Source organism: Citrus clementina, unplaced genomic scaffold, assembly GCF_000493195.1.
Source record: "Citrus clementina cultivar Clemenules unplaced genomic scaffold, Citrus_clementina_v1.0 scaffold_1, whole genome shotgun sequence".
NCBI classification, from domain to species: Eukaryota; Viridiplantae; Streptophyta; class Magnoliopsida; order Sapindales; family Rutaceae; genus Citrus; species Citrus x clementina.
Genome location: NW_006263303.1, coordinates 18554939 through 18579231, shown reverse-complemented (window position 1 = coordinate 18579231; position 24293 = coordinate 18554939). Strand labels below are relative to the sequence as shown.

Sequence of the window (24293 nt, the reverse complement as noted above, 5' to 3'; positions counted from 1 at the left end):
TTAATTAAATTGTAAACATATTTTTCATAATAAAAATTTATTTTATTAAAAAATTATTTCTTTATTATTTGAAAATTATTTTGATTTTATCAAAAGAATTAATATATCGTATATTAGGGTTTAAAGATAGGTAGAGCTGACTATTTGTAAAAATATTTTATCCTTTCACGCAATTTTTTCTAGTAATAGAACTATGATTATAAAAATAGAGTTTTATAGGGACATTAAATTAGCGTGAAAAGCATTACTCAATTTATATAGGGATGGCAATGGGGTTGGGTGGGGGTGGGAGGGCTTACCCCATTCCCCACCCCATTAAAAATTTCGCCTCAATTCCCCAACCCCTTCTCCAATAAATTTTGTGGGATGGGGATGGAGAATCCCCACGTGAAGAATGATTTCCCCACCCCCACCTCATTCTCTATTTATTTATTTTATAGTAGATGTGGATATATGATTTTTATAAATTAAAAATTAAAGATTTAAATAAAATCATTACTCTATTATAAAGTATTTATATTATTTTAAAAAACTCCAAATATTTGAAACAATATCTTGAAATGATATCAAAATTAAAAAATGTTTGAAAAGAGCAGTATGTTAAGAGATGAAAGAAAACATAACAATATTTTATGATTGAATAAAAATTATATTTTAAGGTTTTATTTTAGTTATAAATCATTTATATCAAGTAAAAATAAAAAGAAAATTTATTAACTAACATTGTAATTGATAAAATAAAAATTATTAAATAAAAATTAGAAAAAAAATATTTATATATAATAGGGATTGGGGTGAGAGTGGGGTGGGGAGTACAAAACCATACCCCACCCCATTAAGAATTTAAGGATTATTTTTCTCTCATTTCTCATCTCATTTTCCAAAAATTATTCAAAATTAACCCAATTTAGAGTAAAACCCTATGAAACTCTAAACCCATGGAATATTTTGTCTTACCTATTTATATAGATCATGATACTAGGCTACTTTTGTAGATTAATGGGGGCAATTTGAATGAATTTACTAGGGGCTAATTAATGACGCAAGACATTTTTCTTTACCCCTTCAATGTTTTTTCCCCACCCACACTTTAAGCCTTAGCGGGTCAGAGCAAGGTCCGTTCCTGCATATTTACTAACTATTATTTAAATATCTATATATAGTTATATCTAAAAATAAGCAATCATTATGCTCACATTAGGGGTGTTCGTGGATCGAATTTTACGGATTAGACATCAATTCATATCCGATCTATAATTTTACGGATTATAATTTTTCAATCCAATCCAATCTACGGATTGATTAAACTCAATCCAGAATCAATTCATTCATCTGCGGATCGGAAAGCGAATTTGACTCAATCCATATCGAATCTATACGTCTGCGGATCGGATGCGGATTTAACTTAATTCATACCCAATACACTATTTTGCGCATTAGTTTCCGAATTAAAATTTTTTAGTTCTCCCCAATCCATGAACTAATGAAATTTTTAAAAAAATCTAATATAAAAATAATTTTACTACTAATTAAATTTAAAATTGAATAAAATTTAAACAAATTAATTGTTTAAATAAAACTAAAATAATACATTCAATGTTTCAAAATATAGCACATCGAGATTAATTATTCAAATAAAGCTACAATAATACGTTTAAAGTTTCAAAATATAACATATTAAGATTAATTGTTCAAATAAAGTTACAATAATATATTAATATAACATCGAAATTAATTGTACAAATAAAGCCACAATTAATTGAAATGGTGAAGTTTCTAAAACCAAACACAGTATGATCCTTCACCAGGGATATTGCACTTGTCGAAAAGTGGTGATTACGAAGTCGTCAACGATGAGAACTAAGAGAAGTACGAGTGGAGATTTTAAAGGTTGTGATAGTGCAATTGTTTGGTTGGAACCAATGATTGTGAAGTGGCTCGATGGACTTGGGAAAGTAGATGGCTTGCACTTGCTAGAATCACGCAGTCGACGTCCTTCAAATCCGTGTCGAGAGTGTATCGAATCAATATTGGGTGTTGCTAGTGCGTGTGACAACGAGGAAGCTTAGAGTTTTTTGTTTGCAAATTTTTGGTAACTTGACATTATGTTACTTTACTTTTGGGTGACGTAGCAAATTATTGGTAACTTGGCGTTATGTTACTTTACTTTTGCTAGTACGTGTGACTTTGCTTTTATTTTGTTTTACAATTTTTACAAGGTATATTTGTATATTTGATTATTTAATTATTTTTTATTTATTAGTATTATTGGGTAATGGCTAAGATATGTTATAATATTTTATGTAACTATGCAATGTCACATTTATAATATTCTTTAATTAAATTTATAATAATTTTTTAACTAAATAAATATATATATATATATATAATTTTTTTTTTTGCGGATTCACGAATTTTTAAGGATTTACAGAAGTAAATCCATATCCAATCCATCAACTGCGGATTTTTAAATTTTCAATGCATATCCAATCCACAGATTTACGGATCGGATTTTCACGGATCAAATGGATTGAGCGGATGGGATTGGATTCTGAACACCCCTAGGTCACATACATAAAAATTATTTATAAAAAATTATTACTCCAGAGGTTTAACTAGGTGATTTTACAATAATTTTATGTAGTTTTTCTTTCTAGATTCTTTTTAGATTCTATACGAAGTACATCTAATCTAAACGCAGCGTTCGTGCGAAGACTCGAATCGCCAATTAAAACGCCGCGTTTTAAAAGCGGTGGTATTTCATCGGAAGAAAAATACTTGTGAATCCTCTCCCCCCCACTTCCGATTAGCTTCGTTCGGAAGAAACAGTTCCTGTAACCAGTAAGTCTCTCTCTTTGCTTTTTTGTGTTCTTAATTTATTTTTATTTGGCTAAAGAAGACAAACAAAAACCCAAGTCATAATTGAGATTTGATTCTATGGCCAGTCTTGTTTTATTGCCATAATCTTTTTAAGTATCGAAGAAAAGAAAAAAAAAATTTCTTCTTTTTTGCTTTCTTTGTTGGTGCATTGAATTCATTCATTGTGTTTGATTATATTCAATTGCCCATACCCATTAATCATTAGAACTGAATCGAAGTATAGATAGTGACGAAGAGGATTTATGGTTTCTAATTTGAATAAACTAGAAAAAAAAAATAGAATTTTGAGAAAACTGAGTAGTAACTTGTAAAATTAAAACTAATTTTATGAACTACTAATAAAATTTACTCGTTCTTTGTTAATTTTCTAGCACAAAGAATTGTTTCGGAATTGTAGATCATTCATATAATTTGCATGTTCCCAAATGGTGCTTTGATTTTCTTTTTTAGACTAATATTGCCATTGTATGGTTATTTTGAACAGATTATGGAGACTGCAGCTCCTACCCAGTTTGGAGATATATGGCAGAAAATGGGGAATGAAGAGAAGAAGGCGGCTGTTCTAGAAGAAGTGAAACGAATGAACAAGCTTCCTGCAAACAGCGCTTATGCTAGTCATCGATTGCGTGTACTCAACAAAATTCTTCAACTGATGTCTCAGCCGGTATACAATAATTTGCTCATGCAATTGTTTAGACTCAGTCTGACTTATTTGAAGTTTACCATGCTGGTTTAGAGTATTTTAGTGAATTGTGTAATTTTAACTCTATGGTTTTGTTAGATATGAAAGCTATTTTGCGTGTGTAATAGAATTTTGATGCTCATTTTCTCATTGTTTTGTTTTTCTTTATGTCATTTTCAGAGGACCTCTTCACAGGAAAAGGAGCTGGAGTTACTTTTTGCTGGACTGTCCCTGTGAACTAGCTTCTCCTTTTAGTGGTAAACTTCACTCATGTTTATTGTTGGAAGGGTTGTGGGATGGTGATGGTCTGTATGTCTGTCCAGTTTGCATTTGTTATTTGGTTGGTATGGTTTCCCTGTTCTTCAGGATTGGTTGCTCAAGGCGTTTGGTTTTCCGTTCAATGATTATTTAATATGCCCATTTGCATATCATTGTCCATTATGTATTTCTTGAGCACATAGTCACATAGACACCAACGTTCAATGATTATTAGTATGCCCATTTGCAGATCATCTTCCATTATGTATTTTTTGAGCAGATAGACACATAGACACCAAATGTTCTTGCTGCATAAAAGTCTTAACATCCTTAGTCTTTTTGTCTTTAACTTAGCTGTTTAAGGGTGGACTAGAGTCGCAATGGGTTTTAGGTGCAAATCTTTGCCTAGCAAAAGATTAGCAGCTCTACATTCTTGTTGTCAATATGTTTTCATTTATTTCCAGGTCTATCGTATTTATCTAAAGGATGTATCTGTTGCAAACTATTCAAAGGTTAGATTATTGCACTTCTCAATGACAATTTCACCAAGCAATTAGGGTCAGCCTCCGAAACTTTCTTCTGCCTTTCATTTCCAAGTTTCTCATTTAAAGTGAATGCAACAAAAGCTCAACCTCATCACCCACTTTATGTTGAATGTCCTCTCATTTTATTGGTGTGCAGTTTATCCTGACATTATAAGATGTTTCTGAATATTGTTCATTAACTGCAATATTAGTCTTTCCTTTTCCTTCTACCTCAAATGGTAATGTAATTAATGTTTTCATCTTCGATCAGTTGCCTTCCTTGGCATGACTGCAGATGTTTTTTAATCTACACTATGCTATTTTTACAATATGTAGTCACTGCCTTCATTTTGTGATTTTCTATTTTTTCTCTTAAAGTATTGCTCCTTAAGAATTACAGAATATGATTATAAACTTTATAAGAATTACAGAATTTATCTTTCAGTGAGGATGAGTTGAAGTTTCCTGATGTCTGCAAGCACTTTCGGAGCATGAATAAATATATTTCTTGATAAATAATATTTTTCTTTACGCAATTGTCAAAGTGGTGAAGTTTAAGAATCAGCTTCAACTCTATTTATATTTGCCTTATTCAATTTGTTCAATTTAAATCTGGTGAATTTAAATACTCATTAGTTTCTTTTAAAGGATTGTGAACCGTTGTTCTTTCAGGTCTACTAATATCGTTGCAGTGCGTCAACCGCGAAGTAGTGCTGCTCTGAACAAAAGTGATCCAACTGACTCCATACTTTGTACACAAATGTCAATATGTATTTAGGATGATGAAACTTAGTGCTTGTATAGGTCTTCTGCTGCTTTGTCATTTGGCGTGCTCTGTATGCTAGGTTTTTGAGGGCTTTCCTTGGCCATTTTTGTTTTAAGTGGTCATCTTCGGTTGCCAGTGTTGTGTAATCTGGTGGTAACAAAACAGTATAAGTTGATGATATGTTTCTGAGATCCTTCGAGCCTGGAAGTTGCTCCTGCTTTCACTTCTGTATTCAGATAGTGTTGATTTTTTGAAGTTTGTTTGCGGTAGCAGGGTTTTTTTTTTTTTTTTTTTAATTTCAGCTATTATTTTTAATATCACTTGATTTACATGTATTACGCGAATACTGTATACTGACATTTAACGTGTCCTAGTCTAGATAGATTAGCCACTACCCCACCAGCCACAAGGAGTCTTAATTTTCTCGAAACTCCTGGGTATTAAAGGAGTTTTCCTACAAATTAGGGGATTCCCATCTTGAATATACTTTTGATTTTTGCCCTATTTAAAGTGACTAATATACAAGGCCAAGGCATAAACAAAATCTTAAGCGCTATTGAGAGAGTTCAAGTCCTTTGCAGTCTTATTTCCCCTCTACATAAATTGTGGTCATGGTTGTGTCACTGTTGTTGCTGCCATTTTTGGCGCTGCCGTTGCCCGGTTCTTTAATGCTTCTCCTGATTATGGCTGCGCTCTTTCGCTTCACCCCATCGCTTCTATTTTTGCCACTATTTCTGCTGCCATTGTCGACAACGCCTTGGATGCTTCTCCTTGTTCCAGTTTTTATAATGGCTTGCCTCTATTTCTCGGCCTCACCGCGGTCACAAGAACACCCCAATTTTGTATTCATTTTGATTTGATTAAAAAAAAAAGTAATTAAATACATTATGTGATTTACATTGTCTCCTTAGAAACAAGATCATTGGCAAGAATTGTACATTTTTTTCCCCTAATTTTACTAATTAAATACATACGAGGTCTTTCGTTAGGCCTTGGTCTCAAAGTTAATTCTAAAATAATTTGTTATAATCTCCCGAGTTCTTTCTCCATCTCATCTATCACTTGTATCTTTTTTTGAACTTCTTCTTTTCACTGGGGAGTGATCTAGATACAATCTATGCAACTGCAGATTCACCTGAAAAAATTTAACCAACTTAGACGGCAAAATCCGGCAAGTCGCGGGCACATTTCAAATAACAAACTCGATCACTGACCATAAAAAGATATTTCTGATAACGCAAACTCATTATTGTGTTTATTCTATTTGTCAAGTGCAATTTTATATAAAACTTCACGTGCAAGTATAATTTACTCTCGTATATTAAACACTTCAGTATAATTTAATAAAAATTAATCAAGGGCTTATTGCATGCAAACCAGGGACGTGCTTAAGGCCTTCGTTGACAGCAATATGATTTATGAAACTAATCCCAACAGCTCTGCCACTTGATAGGATCTTCCCACCACCTCAGTACTATATATAAATTTTTTTCGGACATTTGTGACAGCATTATGGATATTTGTAAAGACAGTTATGCCGTCGACTGCCTTAGTCCATAGTGTTATGGACAGCTTTATGGATATTGACAATGTCATCGTAAATTCCCATCTCGCTTGCTTCTTTTAATTAGAATGTGAATCTCGTTGCTTTACGACTGAAATTCTACACTAATTATACACAGCATAGCAAATTGTAGATACAATAAAACCTTTTCTATAATTATAATGTTGAGAATAATTTTTTTTGTTATTGTTATGAGGTGGTTATAACTTAATACGATATATCCAAAAAAAAAATTATTGTTTTGCCTTATTCATCCTCAGTGCAAGTGATAAAGAGATAAAACATGCACTATGTTAGTTGTTTGTTTATTTTGGTTTGGAATCGAATGGACTATTACAAGTTATTAAAATGTTCTCAGTTAATCTTATTATAATTATTATTATTACTATTATTATCATTATTGTTGTTGTTATTTTAATGTATATGAGAATTTTTATATTTTATTAGGGGTAAGAAAGTCACTCCAAAGAATTAGAATATCATTCTCAACCCCTCCTAGGATATGAGATTTCCATTCCTCATTTCCAAGTTTAGTGGATCCCATCATTTCCATTCCCATTCTTTGATTCAGATTTGCATAATAAACATACACAATGGAAATGATTCCTCATTCTCATTCCTTATTCCAAGAAATAAATACATCATAATAATTAATTAATGGAGCATGTTAAAATTAATGTATAGATATCATAAAAGAGATAGGTATAATTTAAAAAAATAACATATATTTTTTTTGTAAAATCCAAATAAATTTTTATTACGTGAAGTCAAGTTCCTATAGATGGGATCTAAAAATACCGTAAGTTATTACAATGTAAAGTTTATTTTTATTTATAACTGGCTCAAATTGAGATTATAATTTTTTTATGACTACCTAGAGGTTACTCCCATATAGAGTATGATTATAGAGATGTTTTAATGGATGTAATTATATATATTAGGCTTTTAGATTTCCCCAGACATTTATTCTTATCTTGCTTAAATCAACAATTAATTCTAGATGCGTGATTACATTACTGAGGTTTTATTTCCCAAGACATTTTCTCATTTTACTTAAATCAACTACTAAAGGATAAAGGCTTTAACTAGGCTTTGGATTTTCAAGGTCATTTTGCTAAAATCAACAAATAATTAAGGATAAATGCTGTTATTTAATTCTTCTTGAACACTATGTTTTGCATCTTAACAAGTCAAAAGTAAATTACAAAAATAAGTATCGACAAAGACCTTCTCACAATTTCTTAAGATTACTGATTACTTTTCAGAATTGTATACAACAATGCTACTTCGATAAAAATTGAGTTAAAAAATTTTGACAAAAAATTTGAAAAGACTAAAACACGCAAGTTAGTTATAAACAACTTGTAATGCGTGAATGTGTGTGTTTAAGCCATTGATGTTGATCATGTTGAGGCTTAAGCTCTTCTGTTTGGTGAAATTGATACATGATGTACTAAGTATCTAGCATTGTCTATTATATTTAGCATATTACAAGACATGCAAATCAAACGGCTTATGGTCTCAGCCAAGATTGCATTAAAGGTTCATGAATTAGTGATTTGGCTGGAGGATTTTCGAACTCAATTTTTGAATTCTTTGTGACCCCGTTTTGCTTTTTGAATAAAATTCATCCATTAAGCCAAAGAAAAATTAACTAATATTAAAATTTTATTAAATATAACATGTTCTTAATTTTAGATTATATGAAAACATGTATTTTTAAATATTCTAAGTAGTCTCGTCAAAGCCCTGTAATCTTGGCAGATCCAACTCATGTCCCTGCATTAAATGAACTCATTCCCCTGTAATCATCCATCAGGAAAATTTTCAGAAACATTCTTCAACTTGCAGGGATGTCAAGTTGAATAAAGTAGAATTAACAACACAACATCGAATATGTTGACTTAAAAAGCAAGACCATTCAGAAGCTGAAAGTTTACAATTACATAACATGCTGACACAAACATGGTACCCTGAATTATATAGCAAGAAGACTCAACAATGACAATCAAGTTCATCACAGAATAAATCTGTGATTGTGCAGAAGGATATCTAATTTATACAGATACAGCATACAATGACTTATTGAGGGACCATTTTGTTTAACATACTCAATACTAACGGTGGTTCCTTGATCTAATCTCAGGAACAATTAGGCCATCCAAGAAATGATTACTCATAAACTCTGTCATCATGAAAGCTCTGATCACATCTTCCGGTTTTTGATGCAAATCAAGTGTGCTCTTGGACTTTAATTCCACTGTTGGTTTTTGTATCTCAGTTTTGTCAAGTAATTTCTCATAATCACGGAGTTCTTTCTCCAGTCTTTCAACCTTATCTTTCAGTTCCAGCAGATCTTTATTCTTTTGCAGCTTTGTCTTATCATTGGGGAGGGATCGATATACAATGTTGGCAACTGCGGATCCACCTGAAAATAATTATCCATTTAGAAGGGAAACTAACAAGTCACATCATGCCAACACTTTCTATCTTTACAGAGAGTCAGAGAGCGTGTGCGCCATACGCAAGGCATTTTGAAGTTACAAGTAATTAAGACAGCATTTGCTACAAGTGAAAACACAAACTAATTTACAGAACTTATAAACTCTGATGCCATTGGCGTTCTGGTGCAGGGTATGATGAGAACCCCACCAATCCAAGTCCAAAAGATCTCTAAAGACTTATCGAGTGGCACTGGGGCCCGTTTGGGGGCATTGCAATGGCAAACTAACATAGAATCATCTAAAAACAACAGCCAGAACTGCATGAAATATTTTGCTAACGAAGAAATGTAACTGAAATAGTAGCAACTAATCCCTCTATCATGCATATTTCACTTCTCTGGTGAAAGGCAGGCACAAAGTCCCCTTACAAATGGAAGTGACAAGACCTATGCCAAAGCCAAGAGGTTCGTCTTGTCTTTCCTAGAAACAACCTGAATAACTAACTATTGCTAGATATCCAGCATTATGAACCAACCAATTACGATGTAAACCAATTCATAATGAGATCACATACCGCAGTTTGTGAGATTGAAAAATCCCAAGTGAACAACTTGGTCACATTCATCCTTATAGTACGGACGAAACATCCTCGTAAGTCGTAACAATATCAAAAAAGAAATCACTTATCCTTAAACTATTTTCAGACATCAATTAATCATCTAGCATATAGAAAGAAAACAAAAGCAAATAAATATTTTTTAAAAAAATATGAAAACAAATAGCGAGTAGTAATAGTATCATAAAATAAAAGGTTGCATGCAAACCAGGAAGGAGCTTAAGTCCCTCGTTGACGGCGAAAGAGGCGGAGTTTTTGACCAAGTTGGTGGCGATCTCTGACCTTGTCTCTTGATCGGGCAAGTTCTGGTTAACTTTCTCGACGACAGCTTTGCCGTTGACTGTAACGGCGCTATGGATGTTCGTAACAGCAGCACGGCTGTAATCGTAAGAATACCAGCATAGGCCCTTAACGGCGGTTAGATTCGGTGTGTTGCGTTTAATTGAATCCACTGTCGCAGACATGTAATCGTAGATTCCCATCTCTTTCCCTCCTCTCTTCTTTCTCTCTCAGTCCCAGGAGAGTAAAGCAAGAGAAACAACTGGGAAAGTTATACCGTTGCTGCAGAATTTTTATTATATAGGTCTGCTACTTGGTGTCCGTGGCATTTAAAAAGCAAAAATTTCCCAACACCAATTGACTAATGTTAATTCGTGAAGATTTTATAATTTAAAAGTTATAATGGTTCATTTCTAAAATGTTTAAATAATGTTGCCAATGTTGGTAAAGAAAATTTTTTTCACCGGAAATATTTAGATCGCGTTTCTCATACAATATATAAAGTTATCATAATATACAAATTGTATATTTACTTTTTCGTAATATATTAAATTTCATATGTGATCTAATTTGACGTACGTCTGTAAATTCATACATGATTAAGATAAATTATTTAATAAATTTACTACATTGTAAACATAATAAAACATCCAATTCTATTTATCAACTGCGAACTTAATTTATTTAATTATAAGATAATTTTTATTTTTGTCTTTTGTGAATACATATGATGATCACATACAATACATAAAATATGATTAAACAGAATTTATTCAAAATATTTATACAATTAAGATGTCAAAAAATATCTCAAATATTTTATTAATTAGAAAATAAATAAATTAATATACTTTAGAGAACACATAATCCTAATAGCCAAAATTCTTATAAAATACAGCTAGGTACAATATTTTTAGAATTATGTGCTTAGATACCAGTATATAATAAAAAAAATCAACAAAAATCAATAAAATATGATCATTTGTTGGTGTCTAAGTTCTAGGGTATGGTATCTATCGATACTATATTAACAACTAACAAATTAAGTATACAAACTATTTGTGAGAAAATTTCAATATATTCTTACTTTGAAAAATCCTCTCAATCTCATGATTCGATTATTGTTTAATTTTTTTAAAGATTCATTGACATCTGACATTAGTAAATTCGATGACTAATTATGAAGAGAGGAAGAGTTGGTGATGATGAGAGAACAAATTTATAGAGGCAAGAATTATAGAGCGAAGTGGGAAAAATTAGTCATGATACAGAGTTTTAAGGAATTACAATGCATCATTTAAGAGGTTAGTCAAAATAATTTGGAAACAAATCCTGACCATTGAATTAAATAATATTACATGTTAATTGATTTTAACAAAATCTGATCAGAATATGAAAGGATCTAAACCTACAACTTAGATATCTTTATGTAATGAAATAAATTAACAAAAGTAAATATACAGTAAAACCTATTTACCTAATAACTTTAAAAAAAACTTCTTTTCTATTTTTCAACATTATTCTTTTCTCTTTTCTATTTTTTCAGAAAATTATTGAAAGATTTTAAAATAAAGAAATATTTTAGAACTTTTTAGGTAAAAAAAAGAAGTATTTAAGTAGTGTTAGAACTAACACAGTAGAAGGCGCGTATATCTTCTCCGTCATCGGGATGGCAGACGCCGTTAAGGTCGACAGAGATCACCATCCAATCAGCAATTTGAATCGTCGAGCGAAGATCGGAGGATTCCTCAAAATTTTCACCGAATTGGCCCTCGATTCCGCCCCCGCCCTCAACGTCTCTGTCAAAGGCGTCACTGGTTAGTACTGCCTTTTCTCCGTTTATGCTTTTGTACTAATTTAATTTATTTTCAATAAATTTCGCATTATTCCGTTCTGTATTTCAATATTATCTGATGAAGTTAGCTTTTTTGAGATTGATAGAATTTTGTATTTTCCTGTATTTTAATTAATTAACGCTCTAGAGTAGAAAATTTACGCTCATAACTGAAATATTCATTTTGTTGAATTTATGCGGATCCGTATTTGTACGGTTCGACTTCAGATTCTCTGTAATGTCCAGTGATTGTTGAGACTTGATTCTGACTGAAATTCATTGTAATTCTTTGAAATTCAATGTTGCAATTTTGTAAGCAGGTTAGGTTTGTAGTGCGTCTTAGTTTAAGCGCAAGAAGGATGCCTCTCCATTGTTTCTGAATTTGGGAAAACTATCTTAACATGGAAAGAAAGTAATCAAATGATGACGAAATGTAGATGCTAATATGCGGTTATTTGCCTGGATTATGTACAACAGTTTAAGGGATTTTTTTGCAGTTTTGTGATGAAGCATTCATATGATAGCTTGTTAGTTTTTGTTCATATTGTCCTTTTGGGAGCCAATAAAAATATGAGAATATTTTTGTTCATATACAAATTGATAACTATATGACCATATACTCATGTTTTGGACTTTTGGAATCGTCTTGTATGACCTCTTGTGTCAATTCAGTTATATCAGAATGCACAGCTCTTCAGTCATTTTGCTTTATATTTGATCTGTTTTGGGTTGTAAATGCTTTGTCTTTGTGCTTCTGTGAAAGAGCAGGCGATATGTTTGAGAGTGGAGAACCTGATGGATTACATTTACAAATTAGATATGGATTACATCAACTGCAAGATGTGTTTAGCGTTTGTTTCTCTAGATATGGATTACATTTACAAATTAGAGACTAGGCCTGCTTATAGGCACCTGGTCAAACTTACACATACAGTTGTTGGACTGGGATTTGTAACTTTGAGCATTGATAAATATTACACAAAAATTTGTTTTGCCCATTTATGAGTTTGCAGGTGGGAAGAAAGTGTATAAGATTGTGCTGGATGGATTGAAGTATCAACCACGTCCCCTCTTGTTAGATGATAAAAATAAATGCAAAGATATTGAATCAGCAAAGGAGATGCAAGCAAAGATGGAAGAAATGCAGGAACTGATAAACAACGTAGAGCCACAAAACAAGACATCAGTGAAACCTACTAAAGGATCAATTCCTCAGAAGAAGAAACCAAATGAAGGCATCAAGGGATCAGATCTTCCGAAAACCAAGGAGAAAAGAATTTTCATTCGATCCAGGCTATAAAATGGGGTTAAGTTCACTAACCTTAAAATTGATCATATTACATAATTAATACAATATATAATATGATTTACTGTAGATATATCATGTTACAGTGATCGCTGATTGTATATGAAGCCTTAATGATATCTTGGTAATTTGCGTTTTGTTCTCTCACTCTTTTTCTTATTTTTATTGTTTCATAAACAAGTTTGTTCTATGAACTAAAACTGGAAGTTATGGAGACCAAAATGCTGTAGGCATTTAAACATGTGATTCTTGAAAGAACGCCAAAAGAACAGGGAATAGTATGTTTTGAATGTTGTAATTTTAGTTTGGGTTTGCGGTTGTGAGAATGCCTTTATAAGGTGCTTCTAAATAGAAATGCTTAATAAGGTGCGTGCATTTAAATAGGAATGCTTTGTATAGGTCCGGTACTCTTTGATCAACATCAACCGTGAGATAACTTATTTATCTTGTATACATAATACAAAACTCAATTGCTTAAAATTTTAAATCATGATAACTTATTACAAAATAATGAGAAAAATTTAAATTGGGTGTGGGTAGGTGCATTAAATTATTAGTGTTCATCAAGTAATATTTTCAGATATATACTAATCACTTTGAAATGGACCAATAATAATAGATGGAGAAAAGTAATTTAAAACACATGATATGTATTTATTGAATGGTTCTATTGAGACGGTTTCATATTTATTTTTTTACCTAATATTAAATAAGTAAATAAAAATATTACCACAAATTAATGATGGGTTAAAATTTCTAAAGCCGGTGTTGGAATCAGTTTCATCCTTGGGATGTTGAATTTAGGTTCTTCATAAAATCCCAAGTCATAATTGAGATTTGATTCCATGGCCAGTCTTGTTTTATTGCCATAATCTTTTTAAGTATTGAAGGAAAAAAAAAATCTTCTTTTTTGCTTTCTTTGTTGGTGTTTTGAATTCATTCATTGTGTTTGATTATATTCAATTGCCCATACCCATTAATCATTAGTTCTGAATGGAAGTATAGATAGTGACAAAGAAGATTTTTGGTTTGTAATGTGAAGAAACAAAAAAAAAAAAAATAGAATTTTGAGAAAATTGAGTAGTAACTTGCAAAATTAAAAGTAACTTAATGAACTACTAGTAAAATTTACCCGTTCATTGTTAATTTTCTAGCCCAAAGAATTGTTTCGGAATTGTAGATCATTCATAAAATTCGCATGTTGCCAAATGGTGCTTTGATTTTCATTTTTAGACTAATATTGCCATTGTATGGTCATTTTAAACAGATTATGGGGACTGCAGCTCCTACCCAGTTTGGAGATATATGGCCGAAAATGGGGAATGAAGAGAAGAAGGCGGCTGTTCAAGAAGAAGTGAAACGAATGAACAAGCTTCCTGCAAACAGTGCTTATGCTAGTCATCGATTGCGTGTACTCAACAAAATTCTTCAACTGATGTCTCAGCCGGTATACAATAATTTGCTCATGCAATTGTTTAGACTCAGTCTGACTTATTTGAAGTTTACCGTGCTGGTTTAGAGTATTTTAGTGAATTGTGTAATTTTAACTCTATGGTTTTGTTAGATATGAAAGCTATTTTGCGTGTGTAATAGAATTTTGATGCTCATTTTCTCATTGTTTTGTTTTTCTTTATGTCAGAGGACCTCTTCAAAGGAAAAGGAGCTGGAGTTGCTTTTTGCTGGACTGTCCCTGTGAACTAGCTTCTCTTTTCAGTGGTAAACTCCACTCATGTTTATTGTAGGAAGGGCTGTGGGATGGTCTGTATGTCTGTACGGTTTGCATTTGTTATTTAGTGGGTATAGTTTCCCTGTTCTTTAGGATTGGTTGCTCAAGGCTTTCGGTTTTCTGTTCAATGATTATTTAATATGCCCATTTGCAGATCATCTTCCATTATGTATTTTTTGAGCAGATAGACACATAGACACCAAATGTTCTTGCTGCATAAAAGTCTTAACATCCTTAGTCTTTTTGTCTTTAACTTAGCTGTTTAAGGGTGGACTAGAGTCGCAATGGGTTTTAGGTGCAAATCTTTGCCTAGCAAAAGATTAGCAGCTCTACATTCTTGTTGTCAATATGTTTTCATTTATTTCCAGGTCTATCGTATGTATCTAAAGGATGTATCTGTTGCAAACTATTCAAAGGTTAGATTATTGCACTTCTCAATGACAATTTCACCAAGCAATTAGGGTCAGCCTCCGAAACTTTCTTCTGCCTTTCATTTCCAAGTTTCTCATTTAAAGTGAATGCAACAAAAGCTCAACCTCATCACCCACTTTATGTTGAATGTCCTCTCATTTTATTGGTGTGCAGTTTATCCTGACATTATAAGATGTTTCTGAATATTGTTCATTAACTGCAATATTAGTCTTTCCTTTTCCTTCTACCTCAAATGGTAATGTAATTAATGTTTTCATCTTCGATCAGTTGCCTTCCTTGGCATGACTGCAGATGTTTTTTAATCTACACTATGCTTTTTTTACAATATGTAGTCACTGCCTTCATTTTGTGATTTTCTATTTTTTCTCTTAAAGTGTTGCTCCTTAAGAATTACAGAATCTGATTATAAACTTTATAAGAATTACAGAATTTATCTTTCAGTGAGGATGAGTAGAAGTTTCCTGATGTCTGCAAGCACTTTCGGAGCATGAATAAATATATTTCTTGATAAATAATATTTTTCTTTACGCAATTGTCAAAGTGGTGAAGTTTTAGAATCAGCTTCAACTCTATTTATATTTGCCTTATTCAATTTGTTCAATTTAAATCTGGTGAATTTAAATACTCATTAGTTTCTTTTAAAGGATTGTGAACCGTTGTTCTTTCAGGTCTCCGAATATCGTTGCAGTGCGTCAACCGCGAACTAGTGCTGCTCTGAACAAAAATGATCCAACTGACTCCATACTTTGTACACAAATGTCAATATGTATTTAGGATGATGAAACTTAGTGCTTGTATAGGTCTTCTGCTGCTTTGTCATTTGGCGTGCTCTGTATGCTAGGTTTTTGAGGGCTTTCCTTGGCCATTTTTGTTTTAAGTGGTCATCTTCGGTTGCCAGTGTTGTGTAATCTGGTGGTAACAAAACAGTATAAGTTGATGATATGTTTCTGAGATCCTTCGAGCCTGGAAGTTGCTCCTGCTTTCACTTCTGTATTCAGATAGTGTTGATTTTTTGAAGTTTGTTTGCGGTAGCAGGGTTTTTTTTTTATTTTTTATTTTTTTTTAATTTCAGCTATTATTTTTAATATCACTTGATTTACATGTATTCCGCGAATACTGTATACTGACATTTAACGTGTCCTAGTCTAGATAGATTACCCACTACCCCACCAGCCACAAGGAGTCTTAATTTTCTCGAAACTCCTGGGTATTAAAGGAGTTTTCCTACAAATTAGGGGATTCCTATCTTGAATATACTTTTGATTTTTGCCCTATTTAAAGTGACTAATATACAAGGCCAAGGCATAAACAAAATCTTAAGCGCTATTGAGAGAGTTCAAGTCCTTTGCAGTCTTATTTCCCCTCTACATAAATTGTGGTCATGGTTGTGTCACTGTTGTTGCTGCCATTTTTGGCGCTGCCGTTGCCCGGTTCTTTAATGCTTCTCCTGATTATGGCTGCGCTCTTTCGCTTCACACCGTCGCTTCTATTTTTGCCACTATTTCTGCTGCCATTGCCAACAACGCCTTGGATGCTTCTCCTTGTTCCAGTTTTTATAATGGCTTTCCGTTATTTCTCAGCCTCAGCGCGATCGCAAGGACACCCCAATTTTGTATTTATTTTGATTTGATTTATTAAAAAAAAAAAAAGAAGGGTAGCTGATATTGTCTATGTGCGTTATGTGATTTACATTGTCTCCTTAGAAACAAGATCATTGACAAGAATTGTACATTTTTTTTTTCAAATTTTACTAATTAAATACATACGAGGTCTTTCGTTAGGCCTTGGTCTCAAAGTTAATTCTAAAATAATTTGTTATAATCTCCCGAGTTCTTTCTCCATCTCATCTATCACTTGTATCTTTTTTTGAACTTCTTCTTTTCACTGGGGAGTGATCTAGATACAATCTATGCAACTGCAGATTCACCTGAAAAAATTTAACCAACTTAGACGGCAAAATCCGGCAAGTCGCGGGCACATTTCAAATAACAAACTCGATCACTGACCATAAAAAGATATTTCTGATAACGCAAACTCATTATTGTGTTTATTCTATTTGTCAAGTGCAATTTTATATAAAACTTCACGTGCAAGTATAATTTACTCTCGTATATTAAACACTTCAGTATAATTTAATAAAAATTAATCAAGGGCTTATTGCATGCAAACCAGGGACGTGCTTAAGGCCTTCGTTGACAGCAATATGATTTATGAAACTAATCCCAACAGCTCTGCCACTTGATAGGATCTTCCCACCACCTCAGTACTATATATAAATTTTTTTCGGACATTTGTGACAGCATTATGGATATTTGTAAAGACAGTTATGCCGTCGACTGCCTTAGTCCATAGTGTTATGGACAGCTTTATGGATATTGACAATGTCATCGTAAATTCCCATCTCGCTTGCTTCTTTTTAATTAGAAATGTGAATCTCATTGCTTTACGACTGAAATTCTACACTAATTATACACAGCGTAGCAAATTGTAGATACAATAAACCTTTTCTATAATTATAATGTTGAGAATAATTTTTTTTGTTATTGTTATGAGGTGGTTATAACTTAATAAGATATATCCAAAAAAAAAAATTATTGTTTTGCCTTATTCATCCTCAGTGTAAGTGATAAAGAGATAAAACATGCACTATGTTAGTTGTTTGTTTATTTGGTGACAATTAAAATGAGCTGAAATTGAAATGTGTTAAAATTGGAATAAATTGGGATAAGAATAAGTTGTTTACTTGAGTGCATAAATCGCAATCGCAATCGGAATTATATGTATTCTCATCAATGTGTTTACTTTGTTTTGAAATCAAATGGATTATAAATTATTTAAATGTCCTCAGTTGTTGTTATTATTATTATTATGAGGATTTTCATATTTTACTAGGGGTAAGAAAGTCACTCCAAGGAATTCGAATCTCATTCTCTCTCCATCCTCTAAGGAAATGAGATTTCCATTTCTCATTCCTAAATTTGGTAGATCCCATCATTTCCATTCCTATTATTTGATTCAACTTTTGCAAAGTAAACATACACAAATCTTTTTGCAAAGTAAACATACACAATGGAAATGATTCATCATTCTCATTTCTCATTCCAAGAAATAAACACACCATAATAATTAATTAACGGAATATGTCAAATCTAATGTATAGATATTGATAAAAGAGATAGGTATAATTTTAAAAAATTAACATAAATCTTTTTGCAAAATTCAGAGAAATTATTATTACATGGAGGTAAGTTTCTAAAGATGGACTCTAAAAATACTATAAGTTATTATAATATAGAGTTTATCTTTATTTATAACTAGTTAAAACTAAGACTATAATTTTTTTTGTGACTACTTATAGATTAGTCCTGTATTGAGTATGATTGTAGAGAAGTTTTGATGTGTGTGTGTGTGTGTGTGTGTGTGTTTGTGTGTGTGTGTGTGACGCTTTTAGATTTCCCAAGACGTTTATACTAATCTTGCTTAAATCAACAATTACTTCTGGAGACGTGATTGCATTAACTCAGTTTTATTTCCCGAGATGTTTACTCATTTTAAGTAAATCAACTACTAAACGTCAAAAGCTTTAACTAGGCTTTAGATTTTCAAGGTCATTTTTCTAAAATCAACAAATAATTAAGGATAAATGCTGTTATTGAATTCTTCTTGAACTCCATGTTATGCATCTTAAAAAGTTAAGAGTAAATAAATAAATAAGAGTGTACAATCGTAAAAGTTCTATGAGAGGTGCACCATATTGATAGGAATCGAATTGGCAAAGAACTTCTCACAATTTCTTAAGATTACTGATTACTTTTCAGAATTGTATGCAACAAAGCTACTTTAATAAAAAAATTTGATTTAAAATTTTTGAAAAGACTAAAACGTCCGAGTAGTTATAAACAACTTGTAATATGTGAATGTGTGCTTAAACAACTGATGTTGATCATGTTGAGGCTTAAGCTCTTCTGTTTGGTGAAGGTGATACATGATGTACTAAGTATCTAGCATTGTCTCTTATATTAAGCATATTATTAGATATGCAAATCAAACGGCTTATAGTCTAGCCAAAATTGCGTTAAAGGTTCATGATTTAGCGGTTTTGATGGAGGATTTTTCAAATCAAATTTTGAATTTTTTGTGATCACATTTTATTTTTTGAATGAAATTTATCCATTAAAGTTCCGGTCAGAATTAAGGTACTAAGGCTTTTAATAAATTTTTGATCGTAACTTCAAAGTTATAACAATTAGTGTTTACCAAATATTTTAATACCGTAACTTTTAAGTTGCAGTTGTCCAATTTCAATTCCAAACAAATCTTGAGCCAAAGAAAATATTAACAAACATTAAAAGTTTGTTAAATATAATGTTATTAATTTTACATTTTGGGAAAAGATGTAATTTTTAGATATTCTAAATAATCCTATCAAAAGTCTTGCAATCTTGGCATATCTAACTTATTTCCTTGCATTCAACTAACTCATTTCCCTACAATCATCCATCAGCAAGATTTTCAGAAACATTCTTCAACTTGCAGGGATCTCAAGTTGAATAAAGTATAATTAACAACAAAACATCGAATCTATTGACTTAAAAAGCCAGACCATTCAGAAGCTGAAAGTTTACAATTACATAACATGCTGACATTAACATAGTACCCTGAATTATATAGCAAGAAGACTCAACAAGACAATCAAGTTCACACAGAATGAATCTGTGATTGTGCAGAAGGATATCTAATTATACAAATACAGCATACAGTGACTTGTTCAGGGACCATTTTGTTTAACATACTTAATACTGACGGTGGTTCCTTGATCTAATCTTAGGACAATTAGGCCATCCAAGAAACGATTACCCATAAACTCTGTCATCATGAAAGCTCTGATCACGTCTTCTGGTTTTTTATGCAAATCAAGTGGGTTCTTGGACTTTAATTCCACTGTTGCCTTTTGTATCTCAGTTTTGTCAAGAAATTTCTCATAATCACGGAGTTCTTTCTCCAGTCTTTCAACCTTATCATTCAGTTCTAGCAGATCTTTATTCTTTTGCAGCTTTTTCTTATCACTGGGGAGGGATCGATCTACAATGTTGAAAACTGCGGATCCACCTGAAAATAATAATCCATTTAGAAGGGAAACTAACAAGTCACATCATGCTAACACTTTCTATCTTTACAGACAGCGTGTGCGCCATACATAAGGCATTTTGAAGTTACAAGTAATTACAGAACTTATAAACTCTGATGCCATTGGCGTTCTGGTGCGGGGTATGATGAGAACTCCACCAATTGAAGTCCCAAAAATCTCTAAAGAATTATCGAGTGGCACTGGGGCCCTTTTTGGGGCATTGCAATGGCAAACTAACATAGAATCATCTAAAAATGACAGCCAGAACTGCATGAAATATTTTGATAACAAAGAAATGTAGCTGAAATTAGTAGCAAATAATGTCAAAATTGGCTACAGCATCTAGAAGCTGCATCTAGAAGGTTTGAAGAAGCAAAGCAAAATGGTTGGCACGTGGCTTTGAAATTCTAGATGCCGTAATGTTTGGTAAAAGAAAAAGAAAAATTCAAAGCCCAAAAATTCAAAGTTTGAAATTTTTGAGCTGTATGGCTTGAAGTTTATGGCCACTTTTTTGACTTTTGAGGCAAAGTTTTGCCTATAAATACAAGCTCTCAATTTAGAGCTTGTATCCAATTCCATCGAGAGAGAAGCATTGCCTTCTTTAGAGTTGAGAGTATTAAGAGTTTAATAAACTCTTGAGTGATTAGTGTTTTGAGAGTTTGGGTGTATTAAGGTTTTGGAAAGTGAGCTAAAATACTACAATACTTGTAACTCCTTTTCACTAGTAAAATATTTCATTCTGTCTTCGCCCGTGGACGAAGGCTAAAAGCCGAACCACGTAATTTCTGGTGTCCTCTTTTGTGCTTGTTCTTTATTTTTTTACAATTTCACTTGAGCTGCATGTCTGCTTCACCCACTAATTTTCTAACAGTGATATCAGAGCTATTGGTTGTATTTTTAGAGTCGGGTACTGTTCACGTAAGGGGTACTATTCACGTATACGGTATTGTTTACGTATACTGTACTATTCACGTGAAACGGTAGGAGCGATTCAAGAATTTTGCGGTGCAAAGCAAGGAATAATGGTGTGAGTAAAACAACTGTGTGGTTTTGTACATGTCTAGGAAAGTTCTGTCACAAAGGCGATAAGAGCTTAAGGAGTCTGGGTTTTAAGTGGGACCATTGTGACCCCTCCAGTCTTTCTTGGGAACTTTCCTGGTGTGCATTCTCCCACATACTCACAACTATTTAAGGTGGTACACTAGCTTGTGTGCGGTATTATTAACAAAATGGCGGCAAAGTATGAAATTGAGAAATTTAACAGAAACAATTTTTCATTGTGGAAAATGAAGATGAAAGTTGTATTGAGGAAAAATAATTGCTTGGCAGCAATTGGAGAAAGGCCCATGGAAATAACTGATGACAAGTGGAACGAGATAGATGGCAACGCCATTTCTGATCTACACTTGGTACTTGCAGATGGAGTATTATCCAGTGTGGCAAAGAAAAATACAGCGAAAGAAATTTGGGATACTCTCACAAAATTGTACGAGGCCAAGTCACTACACAATAAAATCTTCTTGAAGAGGAAACTTTATACTCTTCGAATAGCGGAATCTACAATGGTGACCGACCACATCAATATCTTGAAGACTTTATTTTCACAACTCACAACGTTGAGTCATAATATAAAGGAGAATGAACGTGCAGAGCTTCTACTTCAAAGTCTATCAGATTCATATGATCAGCTCATCATCAACCTGATGAATAACAATCCAGTGGACAGTCTAGTTTTCGACGATGTTGCAGCTTCCGTATTAAATGAGGAGAGTAGGCGTAAAAATAAGGAAAACAAACAAGTAAGTTTGCAGCAAGCGGAGGCGCTATCGGTGACGAGAGGGAGATCAACGGAACGTGGCCCCAATGGGAGTCAAAATCATGGTAGATTAAAATCTAGAAGTAAGAAGAATGTTAAATGCTACAGCTATGGCAAGAAAGGGCACGTCAAGAAAGAGTGTTGGAGTAACCAGAAGAGAAGAGATGGCAAAGAACCTGAGTCATCAAATGCTCAAGGGTGTGTAACAAATACCTCAGATGATGGTGAAATTCTCTACAGCGAGGCAACAATTATTTCAAAAGGCAGAAAACGACTATTTGATGTCTGGCTTATAGACTCAGGAGCTACCTGGCATATGACCTCTCGAAGAGAATGGTTCCACACATATGAACCTATCTCAGGAGGATCTGTATATATGGGTAATGATCATGCCTTGGAGATCACTGGTATTGGTACTATTAAAATAAAAATGTTTGATGGTACAATTCGCACAATTGGGGAAGTACGACATGTCAACGGCCTGAAGAAAAATATATTGTCTTTGGGAAAAATGGATAGTCATGGGTACGAAACTCATGTAGAGAATGGAATTATGAAGATCGTTAAAGGCGCGCTTGTATTGATGAAGGCAGGAAAGATCGGTGCTAATCTATTCATGTTTAAAGGCGAAACACTACAGGAGGCTGATGCGTGTGTCGCTTCAAATGAAGAAGAGTCAACGATGATGTGGCATCTCAAACTTGGCGACATGTCAGAACAAGGTTTGAAGATTCTCTCTGAACGAAAATTGCTTCCAGGGCTCAAATCGATAAGTTTACCATTTTGCGAGCATTGTGTTATAAGTAAGCAGCATAGATTAAAATTTAGTAGATCTATTGCTAGAAGCAAATGTATTCTAGACTTTCATTTTGATGTTTGGGAATCACCAGATATATCCATGAGAGGTGCAAAGTATATAGTGACTTTCATTGATGATTATTCTAGAAGATATTGGGTGTATCCAATTAAGAAAAAGTCAGATGTATTTCCAGTGTTTAAAGAATACAAAGCACGGGTGGAACTTGAATCTGGTAAAAAGATCAAGTGCTTGAGGACGGATAATGGTGGAGAGTATACAGACGGCGAGTTTCTTGCTTTCTGTAAGCAAGAAGGTATTCAGAGACAGTTCACTGTAGCATACACTCCTCAACAAAACGGAGTGGCGGAGCGGATGAATAAAACTCTTACAGAAAGAATAAGAGCTATGTTGAGGACTGCTGATCTACCCAATTCATTCTGGGCAGAAGCAGCCAAAACTGCTTGTTATATAGTAAATCGGTCGCCATCTACAGCTATTGGGCTGAAGACATCGACGGAGATGTGGACTGGAAAGCCAGCTGATTATTCCTACCTACATGCATTTGGATGTTCTGTGTACGTGATGTACAATGCCCAAGAAAGAACAAAGCTGGATCCAAAATCTAGAAGATGTATCTTCTTGGGATATGCTGATGGAGTAAAGGGGTATCGTCTGTGGGACCCCACTGCCCACAAGATCGTCATCAGCAGAGATGTTATCTTTATAGAAGATCAACTGCAAAGGAGAGATAAAGATGATAACAGTGTAAAAGAAAAGTCAGAGACTATACCGGTATATGTGGAAAATAATCCAGAAGAATGAGATTCTTCTGAAGCAGCACCAGAGCACGAGGAACAAGAACCAGTCGAATCCGAGGCTCCAGAAGTTCGTCGGTCAACTCGTGAAAGACGACCGCCATTAACTTTCCATGAAGCTTTAGAAAGCTCAGATGTTGCTTTGTGGATGACAGCAATGCAAGAAGAAATTGAAGCTCTACACAAGAAGAAGACATGGGAACTTGTACCACTACCACGTGAAAGAAAAACCATTGGAAACAAATGGGTCTACAAGATCAAACGTGATGGCAATGACCAAGTGGAGCGGTATCGTGCGAGATTGGTGGTGAAAGGATATGCTCAGAAAGAAGGTATTGACTTCAATGAGATATTTTCGTCGGTGGTTCGACTCACGACAGTCAGAGTAGTCTTGGCGATGTGTGCTACATTTGACTTACATATT

General features: G+C 33.3%; 2 protein-coding genes and 1 long non-coding RNA gene across 3 annotated transcripts; 2 read left to right on the top strand and 1 right to left on the bottom strand.

Annotated features, from left to right (window-relative positions):
- The first annotated feature begins 2699 nt into the window (after positions 1–2699).
- On the top strand, positions 2700–5341 carry LOC18054539. The gene is made up of 4 exons (XM_006451918.2): positions 2700–2841; positions 3365–3544; positions 3743–3819; positions 5017–5341. Exons 2-3 carry the CDS (start codon positions 3368–3370, stop codon positions 3797–3799), a joined length of 234 nt encoding a protein of 77 aa, XP_006451981.1. The 5' UTR covers positions 2700–2841; positions 3365–3367; the 3' UTR covers positions 3800–3819; positions 5017–5341.
- A 3288-nt stretch (positions 5342–8629) lies between these two features.
- Positions 8630–10302, bottom strand: LOC18054538. Its single transcript, XM_006451917.2, has 2 exons — positions 9943–10302; positions 8630–9102 (listed from the first exon to the last, which is right to left on the bottom strand). Exons 1-2 carry the CDS (start codon positions 10214–10216, stop codon positions 8792–8794), a joined length of 585 nt encoding a protein of 194 aa, XP_006451980.1. The 5' UTR covers positions 10217–10302; the 3' UTR covers positions 8630–8791.
- Positions 10303–11658: 1356 nt separating this feature from the next.
- LOC18054537 lies at positions 11659–16304 on the top strand. The gene is made up of 5 exons (XR_002903894.1): positions 11659–11830; positions 12861–13153; positions 14421–14600; positions 14793–14869; positions 15980–16304. It is a non-coding gene; the product is annotated as an uncharacterized LOC18054537 (long non-coding RNA).
- Positions 16305–24293: the final 7989 nt, after the last annotated feature.

Coding starts and splice junctions, on each gene's coding strand:
- LOC18054539 (XM_006451918.2), top strand. CDS start 3,368: ATGGAGACTGCAGCTCCTACCCAGTTTGGAGATATATGGCAGAAAATG. Junction 3,545..3,742: donor TTCAACTGATGTCTCAGCCG/GTATACAATAAT, acceptor TGTCATTTTCAG/AGGACCTCTTCACAGGAAAA.
- LOC18054538 (XM_006451917.2), bottom strand. CDS start 10,216: ATGGGAATCTACGATTACATGTCTGCGACAGTGGATTCAATTAAACGC. Junction 9,103..9,942: donor GGGACTTAAGCTCCTTCCTG/GTTTGCATGCAA, acceptor AATTATTTTCAG/GTGGATCCGCAGTTGCCAAC.